The sequence below is a fragment of the Electrona antarctica genome (genome assembly GCF_951216825.1).
Source record: "Electrona antarctica genome assembly, chromosome: 4".
NCBI classification, from domain to species: Eukaryota; Metazoa; Chordata; class Actinopteri; order Myctophiformes; family Myctophidae; genus Electrona; species Electrona antarctica.
In genome coordinates, this window is record NC_136809.1 from 15,827,341 (window position 1) to 15,842,703 (window position 15,363).

Here is a 15,363-nt window from a genome sequence, read left to right on the forward strand (position 1 = left end):
CCACCAGTCCAAATAATAATGAATTGCATTTTTATAGCGCTTTTCCAAGTGCTCAAAGCGCTTTACAATGGTTCATTCATTCATACATTGGGAGGTGAAGCGGCGAACAGTCGACGCCAGCGTCCTCACTTCCCACATTCACACACCAATGGTGGCAAGCTCACACCGACCAACTCATTGGAGGCAATGTAGGGTTCAGTGTCTTGCCCAAGGACACTTCGACATGTGGAGAGGAGGAGCCGGGATTCGAACCGCCGACCCAGGGATCATTGGACGACCTGCTCTACCTCCTGAGCCACAGCCGCCCTAAATAGATCCTTATTGGTCTGTAACACCCTGAGCGTGTATACAAATGGGTAAAGGTCCATTTGGTTTCATTTGTACACACTCAGCCAGCCCCTCCTATGTCCAGCTTTGTGAGTCTGTGTATTTGTACCACGGAAATGACGGAATGTGATGATTTGATTGGCTGAGCACGGAATGTGATGACGTATGATGATGTATGATGATAAGAGCGCCCCTCACTTCATTCAAATGGAGGTCTGTGACGTAATGCATAAAACTGAGGCTCCTTGAAATTCAAAAGGTTGAGAGAGAATCACTGTCCTAAACTCAATTACCGTGCCACCCGCCTCCAGTCACATGAGCTACATTTGGATTCATGTGTTTGTAATTAGGTCCTTCCTTGCTTTCCCCCTCTCTGTTCCTCTGTCTGCCTCTTTGACTACTGATACTCAGTAGTCAATTGCATGCATCTCGTCCGCCTCTACTAACTAGCCGTACTGCAAGAGGGAGAATTTGATCAAACTGACAAACTTTCACTCAGCCAGGTAATTAAGCAAAACATTGATTTGAACATATTCTGTTTGGTCATGGAAAATCGGGAAATCTAAATTGGGAGTCAAGACTAGAAAACAGCTCTCTCAGAAAAGAGCGTTAAGTTGTTTGTGTCGTCCAGGTATCTGACATGGGAACACTGTTCCGGAGCGAGGAGGTGTGTCTGGTCCAGCTGTTCCTCCAATCAGGATCGGCCTACAACTGCGTGAGCGAGCTGGGAGAACTGGGATTGGTGGAATTCAGAGACGTGAGTTATTGCTTCCTCCATCTTTACTGTGATTTTGAGACAATCTGGTTCAGTTGACGCTGTTGTGGTTGCCTTTTCATAGCTCGTTAACACTCCAGTGTTTCTCAGCCAGTGGTTCCTAACCCCAAAATGGGTCACGAGACATTGGTGTCAGGGACTAAGACTATATTCAATAGGTCAGAAAGTTAAATCGGTCAGAAACTCAGAATTGTATAGTATCTAATATATATGTTAATTTACCAAATGTAACCATTATGAATGTATTTGTAACACTCAATGTTTTACTGTGACCACCACGCTCCTCTCCAATGAACGGTCTGTAAAAACGTAAATAGGTAAACAAATAAATCACACTTTTGTGAAGTGAGGGGCGCTCTTATCATCATATATCACTTTCCGTGCTCAGCCAATCGAATCATCACATTCCATGATACGGACACACAGACACAGACACAGCTGTGCATAGAAGGGGCAAAAAACAGACGGTGAAAGTGAAACGCAAGGTTTTTGGGGGAATGTGTGTGTGTGTGTGTGTGTGTGTGCGTGCGTGCGTGCGTGCGTGCGTGCGTGCGTGCGTGCGTGCATGCGTGCGTGCGTGCGTGCGTGCGTGCGTGCGTGTGCGTGCGTGAGTGTGTGTCTGCATGCGTGTGAGAGAGAGATAGTGGGATTACTGCACTGTACAGTACTAGATCTTGTACAGTACTAGATCTATTTGTGTACAGTATAATGTATTGTTTTTTGAAGAAAATTATTTCTTTCTTATTATCGCCCTCTCTCTTGTCTCTGTCCTTTTTTGTCCTTTTTTATTTGCCACTCACTCTCTCTCTCTCTCTCTCTCTCTCTCTTGTTTTCTGGTTACTTTTACTCCCTTCTCTCAGTTGAACGCCCACGTCAGTTTGTTCCAGAGGAAGTTTGTGAGCGAGGTGAGGCGATGTGAGGAGTTGGAGATGACCTTCTGTGAGTGAGGCGTGTTAGCACCTTTCAAATTAGCAACCAATAGACATCACAACCACTGACTTACAGTAGTTGTCCAGGACTTTGAACTATCCACAGTCTACCTCTGAGACACAGAACTAAAAGAGTCAAAGAGACTCAAAGAATCGACTCCGCCATTTAAAAAAAAGACCATTTCTGTCTACTCACTCTACGTCTCACAATTTAGGCATTTAGCAGACGCTCTTAATCCAGAGCGATTTACATTAAGCAAGAACAAAAAAGCATGGGAATACATCACATAAAAAGCATTTATCATGAAACATGCTAAGAAGCTAAGAACGTAACAGTGGAATATCTATATAATGAAACTATACATATAAACTATACATATATACTATACTATGCTATACATATGTACTATGATGTGCTATGACTACATACAATGCAATTATAGTGCTGTCTACATAACATGCTATAAGTCTGTATCAAATGATATCTAAGTCTACAGAAATGCTATCTAAGGGGGTAGGTCTCAGAGGTGGGTTGTGGACAGAAACCTGCATAAATGACATCATGGCAGGTTTGGGTCTGGGAACCCTTTGGCAAAACAAAGGAAAAACAGCACCCTCTTTTCCTTTGAAATTTTTCGTCTGTCACCGACGGACCAACCACAGACTTCCCTTTCAGACCAGCCTATCACTTGTATTGCTTGAGATGTTTTGGCAAAACCCAGACATGGGGTTTTTTGCCAAAACATCTGCTCACATTCTCATTGTCATTCTTTTGTTTCCCTCTGCTTTCCTACAGCGTTCCTTGAGCAGGAAGTCAGCCGCCCCCAGTCGCCTCCTCTCATTGGCTCGCCGCCTGACCCAAGCCCCGCCCCTTCTGCCCCCCAGCCTCGAGAGCTGTTGGCCATAGAAGAGGAGAGTGAACGCCTGGCCATAGAACTCCGAGAGGTATAGCATGTGTGTGTGTGTGTGCGTGCGTGTGTGTGTGTGTGTGTGTGTGTGTGTGTGTGTGTGTGTGTGTGTGTGTGTGTGTGTGTGTGTGTGTGTGTGTGTGTGTGTGTGTGTGTGTGTGTGTGTGTGTGTGTGTGTGTGAACTCACTTAGCAGTTTTCTGATCCCGTCTACCGTCTAGTGAGAATGAACGGATACTGATCTGATCTAGCCTGTGCTCCCATGAATATTTCCCTCAGAAACCAGGGGCGCCATAGGGCCTATGCTGTACCCTACAACTCTGAAATCGTATGAACTAGGCTATAGTTCCTTCAAATACTTCTTGGTGTAATTAATTTGGTAACGATACGATACGATACGATACGATACGATACGATACGATACGATACGATACGAAACGATACGATACGATACTACGATACGATACGAAACGATACGATACGATACGATACGATACGATACTACGATACGATACGAAACGATACGATACGATACGATACGATACGATACGATACTACGATACGATACGAAACGATACGATACGATACGATACGATACGATACTACGATACGATACGAAACGATACGATACGATACGATACGATACGATACGATACGATACGATACGACGATACGATACGAAACGATACGATACGATACGATACGATACTACGATACGATACGAAACGATACGATACGATACGATACGATACGATACGATACGATACGATACGATACGATACAACTTTATTGTCAGCTTTCACTGAAATTTGTTTTGCGTCCATGACGTCACCGTTCAAGATACAGACAGGACATACACAATACATTACAAAAGATACATTACAGGACACAAATATGGCCATGTTTCATTCTAACTCGTAACAACTGGCAAGACTAGGCTATTCGGCACTCGTGGGGGAACAATAGCACTTAGTAGGGGAATTTGTGACCTAGACCAGATCACATCAATTCGGAATTGAAACCACGCTTTTCGCCGTGTGAAAGCTTTGTGATGCAAGGTTTAAGAATGCAGAGACTGGGGTTTGGATCCTCCACTGTGCTTCCGAATGGCCAATTACCAGTTGAAATTTGTACACCCTCAGAGTTAAATTAACACTTAGGATTTTAATGTATATGTGTGCATCTATATATGGAAAATATAGAACTTATTACATTGTATGAACTGTGAGTGAATTGATTTCACAAATGAGACCCAGCTGTGATCTGTCGCTTGGCTAGCCTATATTTGTCATCTTTGTGAGACATATACTCTAGTTTGAAACGCAGAGGAAGGCCTATACTTGCCGAAACGTGTTTGTTTCTCTAGGTAGACTAGAGAACGGCATACACAGCAGTCTGCTGCTGTGTATTCATTAATAAAGAAACCCATAAGAAACTATACTCAAGAGAGTGCGGATATTCCTCTTTTCATTGATCTTCAAGAATCTGCACCCATCAGCTACAGAGACTACTCAAAGACTCCCCCTGAGTAGAGAGCTTTTTTTTTTTGTTCTGCATCTACAGGTATCCACGAATAGGGACACTTTGAGGAGTCAGCTGACCTGGCTCAGCCAATACAGAGGGGTTCTCATCCATACACACTACCTCATTGGTTTACAGGTACCAATTGCCACTTCTAGCAATGAAAAGGCCATATTTTATAACACAGCAAATGAGCCCCACACGAATACCAACATTTTTACTATGGGGCTCTGAAAGAGGCTAGCCACCTATGACATTTAAGGATGTATTTACATTTTAATTAAGTAGGGTATCGATAGTTTGACGAAGGAATGTGTTGATAATGTGATAATGTGTGTGATAATTACAACAATATTTTAACATCTTAACATCCTAATGTTTTGTGTGTGTGTGTGTGTGTGTGTGTGTGTGTGTGTGTGTGTGTGTGTGTGTGTGTGTGTGTGTGTGTGTGTGTGTGTGTGTGTGTGTGTGTGTGTGTGTGTGTGTGTGTGCGTGTGTGTGTGTGTGTGCGTGCGCGTGTGTGTGTGCGTGTGTGTGTGTGTGTAGGCCCATCTTTCTCTGCCCTCATCTTTGGAGACCTCCTCTCTTCTGGAACATGGACAAGACATACATCTCAGGTTGGATTGAACATTGGCACCATACTTTACTCCTGTCATTACACTATGATGATCAACAGAATATCAGGACTAATACATCTTAATGCTGTGTTCACTTCTGTGTTCGCTTCTACAAAATCTACAAAGCTAATCTAAAGTCGAGCTGGCTGGCTTCAACTGCAGCTACAAATAGGCCAGTCAATCTAAAGCTACAAAGGGGCGTGCCGCGTGACCCAAAATAAATTGCAAAAGTTATCGTTCAAGGTTTTTTTATGATCCTTAGAGTCATCCAAATAACATATTAACCCACTTCACGCCATTGCCATTAATCAACGTCAATTAAAGCCAATTAATCAATGCTACTCTTAATGCCATTGGCGTAGCTCTACGGCAATTGGGCTTTTATCGTGCTTTCGATAAAATCATAATGCTACTCATGTTAGCATCGGGTTGCTAGCTGGTGCTGTCAATGAAATGATGTTGCATTGTCACACACCCCAACATAAGATCACAACATCCGGTCTAGATTTTTGGCTCTTCAAAATAAGAGCTGAACAGACCATGTTCAGCTCTTGTAGATCTGCTATTTGTGTGTAGATCTTGTAGATCTGCTATTTTTGGAAAATCGTGAGAATGTGGCGCAAATCTTTCAGAGTAAACGTTTTGAACTCAAATCTTTGCTTCTGGGCGGGGTCCCTGGAACTACATATTTTCAGATAGGGGTCCACGGCCAAATAGAGATAATTCTGGGGGTCCTTGACATGAAAAAGGTTGAGCACCACTGACATAGAAACATGGGTTTTTCAGAAAAATATCAGGATTTAGAAGCCTTTTTTTAGAATCGGCCTCAGTCCAAAATGTTAAAGGTTAATAACTGAATGCTTTGTTTTTGTTTTATGTTCTATGGCATTTCTGTATGACAATGGAGTGTGAAGAATAATGATCCAGAATGTTCCGTTGTATCTGACCCAAGTTTTGTAGCTGGTGTGGTTCACCCATGGAGAGTCCCCGCCTTCGAACGGCTGCTATGGCGAGCGTGTCGCGGTTACATCATCGCAGACTTCCGAGAGATGGAGGAGAGGCTAGAGGTCCCAGAGACGGTACAACACCCCCCAAAAAAACGGCCACACTGCAAGTAAAGTAGTCTTGCATGGCCAGACTGTTGCCTCCCCCAATTTTCAAATGCTGCTTCCGGTCATCAGTTCGGAGCACGGAAGCTGCATTAACAATCACTAAAGCAGATGTGACGCCTCCTCCCTACTTCCGTTTCGTCCTTACAGTCTCACAAATGTATCCTAATACGAATCTAAATCATCAAAGCATAATACAAGCTACATAGCTGCTTAGTATATATAATGTAAGATTTTTAAATATATTTTCATGAACGAAAATGACAAACAGGAAAGCTTCCTGCCTCAGAGGTGTAGTTGCATACTCCATATACTGTAGCATTCGGAGATTGTGGAATAGTTGTCTGGCTACGCGAGACTACACTGAAAGCCACCTTCACATTGTACAATTATGCTCACTGTTAATGTATAAGAAATGGAACCAAATCCATTCAATTTCTACACTCTCTTGAGTTACAGACCCATGGGGGGTGGGGTCCATTTGTTTCAATTTGTACAAATTTTAAAACAAGTAAATGATACAGAATAATAACATTCCAACACTGAATCCATATTTAACTAGAAAAGTGTGCTTCTAGGAGTCGGAGCACACATTTGAATTATTCTGTTCTTTCCACCAATCCCATGCAGGGTGAGATGGTCCAGTGGACTGTCTTCCTCATCTCCTTCTGGGGCGAGACCATTGGTCAGAAAGTCAAGAAGATCTGTGATTGGTTCGTCACAACTCAGTTCATTCCTATCCACAATAAAGAGTTGAGACGAAGAACCATTTAAGTCTTATTTATTCTGACCCTAAAGGTCCCATCTGTCCGACTCCTGACTCCTTATCCATCATTTATAAATCCTGGATAATTATTATGGATTTAAATGGTTCTTTGTCTCAACGCTTGTCCCCTAAATGATTCCATCTATCCAGAGAGCTGTTGAGCAGCTCTCTGGATATAACACATTGAAAAAAACATTAAAAACCTGACTGAAAATGTTCTCCTATACATGGCCAAAATAGTGTCTCTCTATAGTCTATATTATAACCTGCCTAACTTTTTCTATTGACTCTTCGTCTCGCCCTTTCTCTCCAACTCTCTCTCTCTCTCTCTCTCTCTCTCTCTCTCTCTCTCTCTCTCTCTCTCTCTCTCTCTCTCTCTCTCTCGTACTGTATAGTTTCCACACACATACATTCATCTATCCAGAGAACATGGCCGAGAGAGAGGAGATCTTGAAAGGCCTGCAGAGCCAAATTGTGGACATTACAACAGTGAGGAAAACAGTCTTTACTCATGTCTCAGTATAGAGGGTATGCGCATGCTTAAAGTGAATGGCACATCGAGTGGCAAATCGAGTGGCAAAGCAACATGCAAAGTGAGTTTAACATTGTTTAATGTTGTTTAATGCAATCAGATAGGACTTTTCTGTTTGGATGCATGGGTTGTCAAGGCCAGAAAGTAGTTTTGCCAGGCATTCCTGCATAACTTCCGGGTTTGATGATGATGTCACATGCATACCCTCTATTGTGGGTAGGAACAGCTCATTTGATCTGTAATTAATCGAGGCTTTGAACAACCCCTTGTGACCCGTTCATGCAATATATGTAATCTGAATAAAAAACACTAACTTGCGACCCGGACCGCCATTATTGTCCACAAAGCAGAGGGTGTCCCGAAATAAGGTTTACAAAGATGTGTTTTTATTTGGGTCATCTCCAGGTGCTGTCACAGACCGAGTGCTACCTGCAGGAGGTGCTGTCGCGCTGCGTGTCTGTCCTGCCACAGTGGAAGGTCAGGAGTCAGGACACATCACATGTCTATCTGTCTGTCTATCACAGATACATGTCGTGTGTGTGTGTGTGTGTGTGTGTGTGTGTGTGTGTGTGTGTGTGTGTGTGTGTGTGTGTGTGTGTGTGTGTGTGTGTGTGTGTGTGTGTGTGTGTGTGTGTGTGCGTGCGTGCGTGCGTGCGTGCGTGCGTGCGTGTGTATGTGTGTGTGTGTGCACGCGCCCGAGCGAGCGAGTGCGCACATGCCCGAGCGAGCGGATGCATGTGGGCCTAGGAGACTTTAGAGTTTTGTTTTTGGACTGTATTGTAACCCTAGCATTCAATAAAGTCTCATCATCACCTAATTGTCCAAGGCTGTTGTGTTGTGTTTGAGGTGTTGACTTTGAGTTGTAACTGTGCAACTTCTTTGTGTTATTAATTGTGTTGTGTTGTGTTATTCTATTATGTTGTAACGGTATCTGTATGTTGTGTTGTGTTGTTGTATTATGTTGTATAGTAACTGTATGTGGTGTTGTGTTGTGAGGTGTAGTAACTGTGTGGTGTTATTATATACTAACTGTGTTTGTGGTGTGTTGTTATATAGTAACCGTGTTTGCGTTGTCTCAGGTGTGTGTGGGGAAGTACAAGGCGGTCCATGCAGTGCTGAACCTGTGCAGTCCCTCCGTCACTGACAAGTGTCTGATAGCAGAGGTCTGGTGTCCCGTGAGGAAGCTACTGCTGCTGCACACTGCACTGATAGCAGGCACGGTGAGAGAGAGAGAGAGAGAGAGAGAGAGAGAGAGAGAGAGAGAGAGAGAGAAAGAGATATGCTCAAACTTTGTATTAGGCCGCCAATCCCCATTTCAAAATATTTTGTTCCAGGGACCCCCAGAATCAAAGACTGGAGTTAATGTTCGCTTTTATAAGAATATATTCATTTTTTATTTTTTTTTAATAGCATATCTACAAGGTCGTAGCGTGTCATGAAATGAGCTTGTATATCTGCTATTTTGGAATAGTCAAAGTAGACATTTCGTAAAAAAGAGCCAATCTACAAGTTCCAACTTTAAGAGTATGGATTGTGTCTTAACTTACGTCTGATGAAGACTGTATAGTTTCAAACGTTATACGTTATACTAGCACCTATTAAAATAAAACGCTTGAATTATCTGTACTGTTCCAGCATTTTCTCCTTCTTCCGCTAATAACTGACTTGTTTCCATTTGTACACTCTCTCTCTCTCTCCCTCTCTCTCTCTGTCCCTCTCTTCTCATGCTGCACATCATGCGTGTCTCTCTCTCAGAGGAGAAGTGCGAGCGTTGTGGACTCCTTCTTCAACCGCCTGCCGTCGCCGTGCTCTCCTCCCACGCTGTTTGCCACCAACTCCTTCACCGCCGCCTTCCAGAGCATCGTGGACACGTACGGAGTCGCCAAGTACAGGGAGGTCAACCCAGGTATGCCACACCGCCACAGTCAAACCCACGCTTTTCATTTTACTCTGGTACAGTAAAGCTATAATTGAATTGAATTAGTCAAAAGAATAAACATCACAGAGGTACAGTATAGTATACTACATTTAGCAGTGATCTACACAATCCTTTTAATGGATGCATTCTACATTATGTCGGCAGAGTAGTAGAATGAATATTTTCAGATCATACAGTATAGGACGGTGTTGTGTTTTATGTCCTCTCCAGTCCCGTCAATGCAGAGAGGTAACTGAAACTGCCAATGCTTGTGTGTGTGTGTGTGTGTGTGTGTGTGTGTGTGTGTGTGTGTGTGTGTGTGTGTGTGTAAGCGTGCGTGCGTGCGTGCGTGCGTGCATGCGTGCGTGCGTGCGTGCGTGCGTGCGTGCGTGCGTGCGTGCGTGCGTGCGTGCGTGCGTGCGTGCGTGCGTGCGTGCGTGCGTAGCTGTGTACACCATAGTGACGTTTCCGTTCCTGTTTGCGGTGATGTTTGGGGACGTGGGGCATGGTCTGCTCATGGCCTTGGCTGCTCTCTGGATGATCTTACAAGACACACACCACACCAAGAACACACATGAGGTGAGGCACACACACACACACACACTCTCACACACACACACACACACACACACACACACACACACACACACACACACACACACACACACACACACACACACACACACACACACACACACACACACACACGTTAGCACACTAACTTGCGACCCGGACCGCCATTATTGTCCACAAAGCAGAGGGTGTCTCGAAATAAGGTTTACAAAGATGTGTTTTTATTTGGGTCATCTCCAGGTGATGACCCACACACACACACACACACTTTGGTATTTGTATTACTATATAGGCTACTTGTAAGGACATCAATTACATTTTAGGACGGCATTGGGTGTTGCTGGAAAATATAGGCAGATCGGAAAGCTTATATATCTGCGGTTTGTTTAAATACTGTATTTACTACACTATAAAGTTTATAGGCCACATCTCTATTCATCCACATCTCTCAGGGCTTAAAACGATATTTTTCATGTCAAGGACAGTACTAGTCGAATAACAATTTAAGTCCACACTAATTATCCATAATGTATAAATGATGGATAAGTGGTCAGGACAACGAGGCCTTTTCGTGGAGGGGTCGGAATAAAATGTGTGTGTGTGTGTGTGTGTGTGTGTGTGTGTGTGTGTGTGTGTGTGTGTGTGTGTGTGTGTGTGTGTGTGTGTGTGTGTGTGTGTGGGTGTGTGGGTGTGTGTGCGTGCGCCATGCGTGTGTGTGTGCGTGTGTAGATGTGGAAGGTGGTGCACGGTGGACGCTACGTGATCCTGCTGATGGGTGTGTTCTCCGTCTACACGGGGGCCATCTATAATGAGTGCTTCAGTAGAGGACTCAGCCTCTTCCCCTCAGGGTGGCATCTGCAACCTATGAACTGGAGGTACACGCACACACGCACGCACGCACGCACGCACGCACGCACGCACGCACGCACGCACGCACACACATATACACACACATATACCGTATACACACCAGACGATCAGAGTGTGTGTGTGTGTGTGTGTGTGTGTGTGTGTGTGTGTGTGTGTGTGTGTGTGTGTGTGTGTGTATGTGTGTGTGTGTGTGTGTGTGTGTGTGTGTGTGTGTGTTTATTTATTTGACAGGGACAATGCTCATTAATCAACATGTCAGTCCATCCATGTAAATGTGCCAGAGTCAGCCATAAGCTAATTTACATCTGTAGTCCCTGTTTGTGTGTATGTGTGTGTGCACGTGCGTGCGCGTGCGTGCGTGCTTGTGCGGGTGCGGCCGTGCATGTGTTCTTCTGTAGTAATGAGACTCTCCGAGGGAATCAGTACCTCACTCTGGACCCTAACATCACTGAAGTGTTCCAGGGGCCGTACCCATTCGGCATCGACCCGGTCAGTATCCACTAGTGTTCACATTCAGTCTGCTGTGTTTGTCTTCTTTCACTGCTTGTTTTTCTGCCCCTTTCTTTCCTTCTTTTCTTTACTTTTAAAGCATTCATTTTAAATTCTTAAAAATATAAAGTTTTACTATTTATTTTGTTGCTATTTTCTCCTTTTTCATTTAATTTTAATTTACCTCCTCATCTCTTTTAGATCTGGCGTTTAGCCAACAATCACCTGTCTTTCCTCAACTCTTACAAGATGAAGATGTCTGTTATAATAGGAGTCATCCACATGACCTTCGGAGTCTCACTGTCCTACTTCAACTACAGGTATTAAAAACTCAGACATACCAGGCAACACATGACACCAGTAACCATCTGTCATATTTTACTGGACAGTGGTTCTCAAAGTGGGGTCCGGGGACCCCACAGGTGTCCTTGAGGGAGTTCCAAGGGGTCCACATGAAAATGAGGAACAGTGTAATCACTTTAACCTTTATATTTTGCACAGCTCAACGCATCACATTGTAAATGCACCATTTACCGTAGCGAGCTTGTAGATCAGCTACTTTAAAACATTTTTAAAGATCTTGAACAGAAAAATGTTGGGGGTGAAAATTTTCAATGTCTTTCCCAATTTATTCCCAAAATAAGGACAGGGCCAGCTTGAAAGTGGGTCCTAATAGCATCTACTGTAGATATGTGCTTCATAGAAAGTTAAACCATTGCATTGATTCTTGAACCCCCCCTCCCACAGTCCCAGTGGTCAGTGGAGCAGTGTGGTGTTGGTTCTGGTCCCACAGCTGGTGTTCCTGCTCAGCCTGTTTGGATACCTGGTGTTCATGATCGTGTACAAGTGGCTGATGCTGGCTCCCAGGGACTCAGACAAGGCTCCCAGTCTCCTCATCCACTTCATCGACATGCTCCTGTTCACTGACAACAAGGACAACCTTCCACTCTACCCTGGACAGGTACACTTTACTTTACAATCCTATCAGTGTTCATTTAAGTCTAAAGGGCCATTCACTGAGACTAGAGCACTAATGGTAACTATAGCAATATAATTATAGGGTGTGTAGAGCCCAGGATCACATTAGATAATTGACACAGGGGTGAAAAATGGGTTACAAAATCGTGGGATAAAAAAAAAAAATGATAACTATAACATATCATTCACCATTGTCTTTGTTACAGTTGTGGTGTGAACTCTGCCATTCTCTTGACTTAAAATGTTTTTATTTTTCTTACAAGTACATTGTTATAGTTATAGTGCGCGGTATGAGCGGCCCTTAACCACTTAAACCCCATTATGGTGAACCGGAGTCCCTCAGGGCTCTATCGTTTTCTTCTTTCTGTTATTATGGGGAAAGCTGAAAATAGCAGCTTGACAAGCTTGTCGATCTGTTATTTTCTACGAAAGCATTCCCCACAGTATGGATGCTGGGGTTTAGTGGTTAAGTGTATACAGTACAACCAAAAGAACCCTTACGGGTTCATTTTTGAAACTTCTGTTAATGTGAAAGTGCTGAAGTGTGTCTGTTTTAACAGGAGCCTATGTGACTAAATACGAACTTCAATCAATCAATCAATCAATCAATCAATCAATCAATCATCACTTTATTTATCACATCACATTACAGGTATTATTATGGGTGAAATATTGGACATACTGTAACCTGACAGTGACGATATCCTCCATGTCTTTTCCTCAGGTGATTGTCCAAAAGGTATTGGTTGTCATGGCAATGGCATCAGTTCCTGTCTTGTTGCTAGGGAGACCCCTCTACCTCTATTACCATGACAGGAACAGACGCTCTGTCAGGGTAAGGCTGCGTTTGGAACCATCTGACATTTTTACAGACAGTGTAACAGGCTCTGCAGCAGACTATAGCCTGTCTGTCTGTCTGTCTGTCTGTCTGTCTGTCTGTCTGTCTGTCTGTCTGTCTGTCTGTCTGTCTGTCTGAAGCGCGTTTTTGAGCTTGCCGATCTGCTACGTTAGATATTTTTTTCATTTCAATCCTGAAAAGTAACAGTTTGGGACATACAGTATGAGGTTTCCACCCGACGATGTACGCGTGTGTGTTGCAGGGAGGAGAGCATCCATCCATGACAGACAGCAGCTCCATCAACACTCTGCAGGGAGACCTGGAGGCAGGAGGGAGGCAGCAGGAGCACTCAGAGGAGCAGGAGGTGGTGGTCAGTCAGTCACACATTAAACACTTGAGCCACAGCATTGCTTTTTTTTGGGGGGGGGGGGGGGGGGGGGGGGGACATTATTACAAATTGCAGATCTATAAGCTTTAGCGTTGTGAGCTTGTGGATTGTGCATTTTTGGCGAGGGGATTTGGTGTAGAAGGGAATATAGCGGCCTAAGAGCCAACTCAGGTTCAGTTTACTAGTTTAAGCCTGCCATTGTTGGTTAACCCATTTAGATCATGAGGCCGATTCTAAAAACACCTACTAACTCCTGTCCTGAACTATGTTTTCTGAAGTTTTATTTATTTCATTAGTTCCAGAAAACTGCAAATAACATGCTGAGTGCTACTGTGTAATGATTGGTTTGAATCCAGCCAGTGAAATGCATAATTATTATGTGCTGATATGAATGCACCTTTACACACTCGTATATACGTACATTATATCGTCTCTGTCGGGTTGAAACCTCATATGACCAAAACTGTTACTTTTCAGGATTCAAATACAAAAACAGCAAAAGTAGCAGATCTGCAAGCTTGTTGTCGATCTGCTACTTTTGTGTGCTGCTGTAGGTGTAGTACACGTCCCAAACTCTCCTCCCTTCTGGCTCCAAAACTATGGAACGCACTTCCCATTGCAATCAGAACTGCAGACTCACTCCCAATCTTCCGCCGTAGTTTGAAAACCCACCTCTTCAGACTCCATCTTAGCCCGTAGCACTTGCCCTAGCCTCGATGACCTTAGGCGTATGCAAAGGCTCAATTTATGTAATTCAGATAGCATTTTATGTAGACATAGCACCACATACCGTAGGTTGTGTCTATAGGAGTTTTCATGCAGCCTGTGGTTGTGTCGTTAGGAGTTTGATGTGGTGCAGGTGTTCATGCATCAGACCATCCACACCATAGAGTACTGCCTGGGATGCGTCTCCAACACTGCCTCCTACCTCAGGCTGTGGGCCCTCAGCCTGGCACACGCACGTAAGTCCCTCGCAACGCACGCACGCACGCACGCACGCACGCACGCACGCACGCACGCACGCACGGGAATTATGTGCAAAAGTTAGAATATGGAGATAAGTGGTTTCTGCTGCCAGACAGTAGTGATAATGGTACCTTGCGTTGTAATGTCCCTCCAGAGCTGTCGGAGGTGCTGTGGGTCATGGTGATGCGGATGCCCCTCTCTTGGCAAGGCATGGTGGGATCTGTAGTCCTGGCGGTCATATTCTCCTTCTTTGCTACGCTCACCGTCTCCATCCTCCTGGTGATGGAGGGACTGTCTGCCTTCCTGCACGCCCTCCGTCTGCACTGGTGACAAGGACACACACACACACACACACACACACGCACACGCACGCACGCATACACGCACGCACGCACGCGCCCACACACACACACACACACACGCACCCACGCACATGCACACATGCATGCACACACATGCACGCACGCCACCTGAAGTAGCACCTGACAACGTGCATGGTGCAATTGGACAAAGAGTCATTAATATATGTGTGTTCCCCCTCGTCCCTGTGTGTCTCTCTGTCTCTTTAGGGTGGAGTTTCAGAATAAGTTCTACAGTGGAACTGGATATAAGTTCAATCCCTTCTCCTTCACTGTCGTCAACCATCTGTAGGCCATGCAGCCTCCATGACATCCTAACTGGTTACGGGTACTTCAGAGAGATTTTTGCGGTCGCAGAGCAAATTAGGTCTTTTCACTTGCAGTCATTTGGGTTCAGAAGACTTATGGAGCAGGTTTATGAAAATGTGTCACACTTTTTGAAACTCTAAAAGCCTGCATGGTCACCATCGACTTTTTCAACTTTTGCGGGCAACATCTGCT

The 15,363-nt window shown here is 44.3% G+C and overlaps 1 protein-coding gene across 1 annotated transcript; it reads left to right on the forward strand.

The window, feature by feature from the left end:
* Window positions 1-967: 967 nt before the first annotated feature.
* tcirg1a (T cell immune regulator 1, ATPase H+ transporting V0 subunit a3a) lies at window positions 968-15,154 on the forward strand (the record flags this gene model as incomplete). Its single annotated transcript, XM_079498282.1, has 21 exons — window positions 968-1,084; window positions 1,963-2,041; window positions 2,828-2,976; window positions 4,502-4,597; window positions 5,006-5,076; window positions 6,029-6,155; window positions 6,816-6,898; window positions 7,347-7,440; window positions 7,889-7,960; window positions 8,563-8,703; window positions 9,239-9,389; window positions 9,847-9,980; window positions 10,704-10,849; window positions 11,243-11,333; window positions 11,535-11,653; window positions 12,081-12,294; window positions 13,036-13,146; window positions 13,412-13,519; window positions 14,379-14,499; window positions 14,658-14,829; window positions 15,073-15,154. The coding sequence occupies 21 exons, from the start codon at window positions 968-970 to the stop codon at window positions 15,152-15,154; spliced, it is 2,478 nt and encodes an 825-aa protein (XP_079354408.1).
* Between the last annotated feature and the right edge of the window lie 209 nt (window positions 15,155-15,363).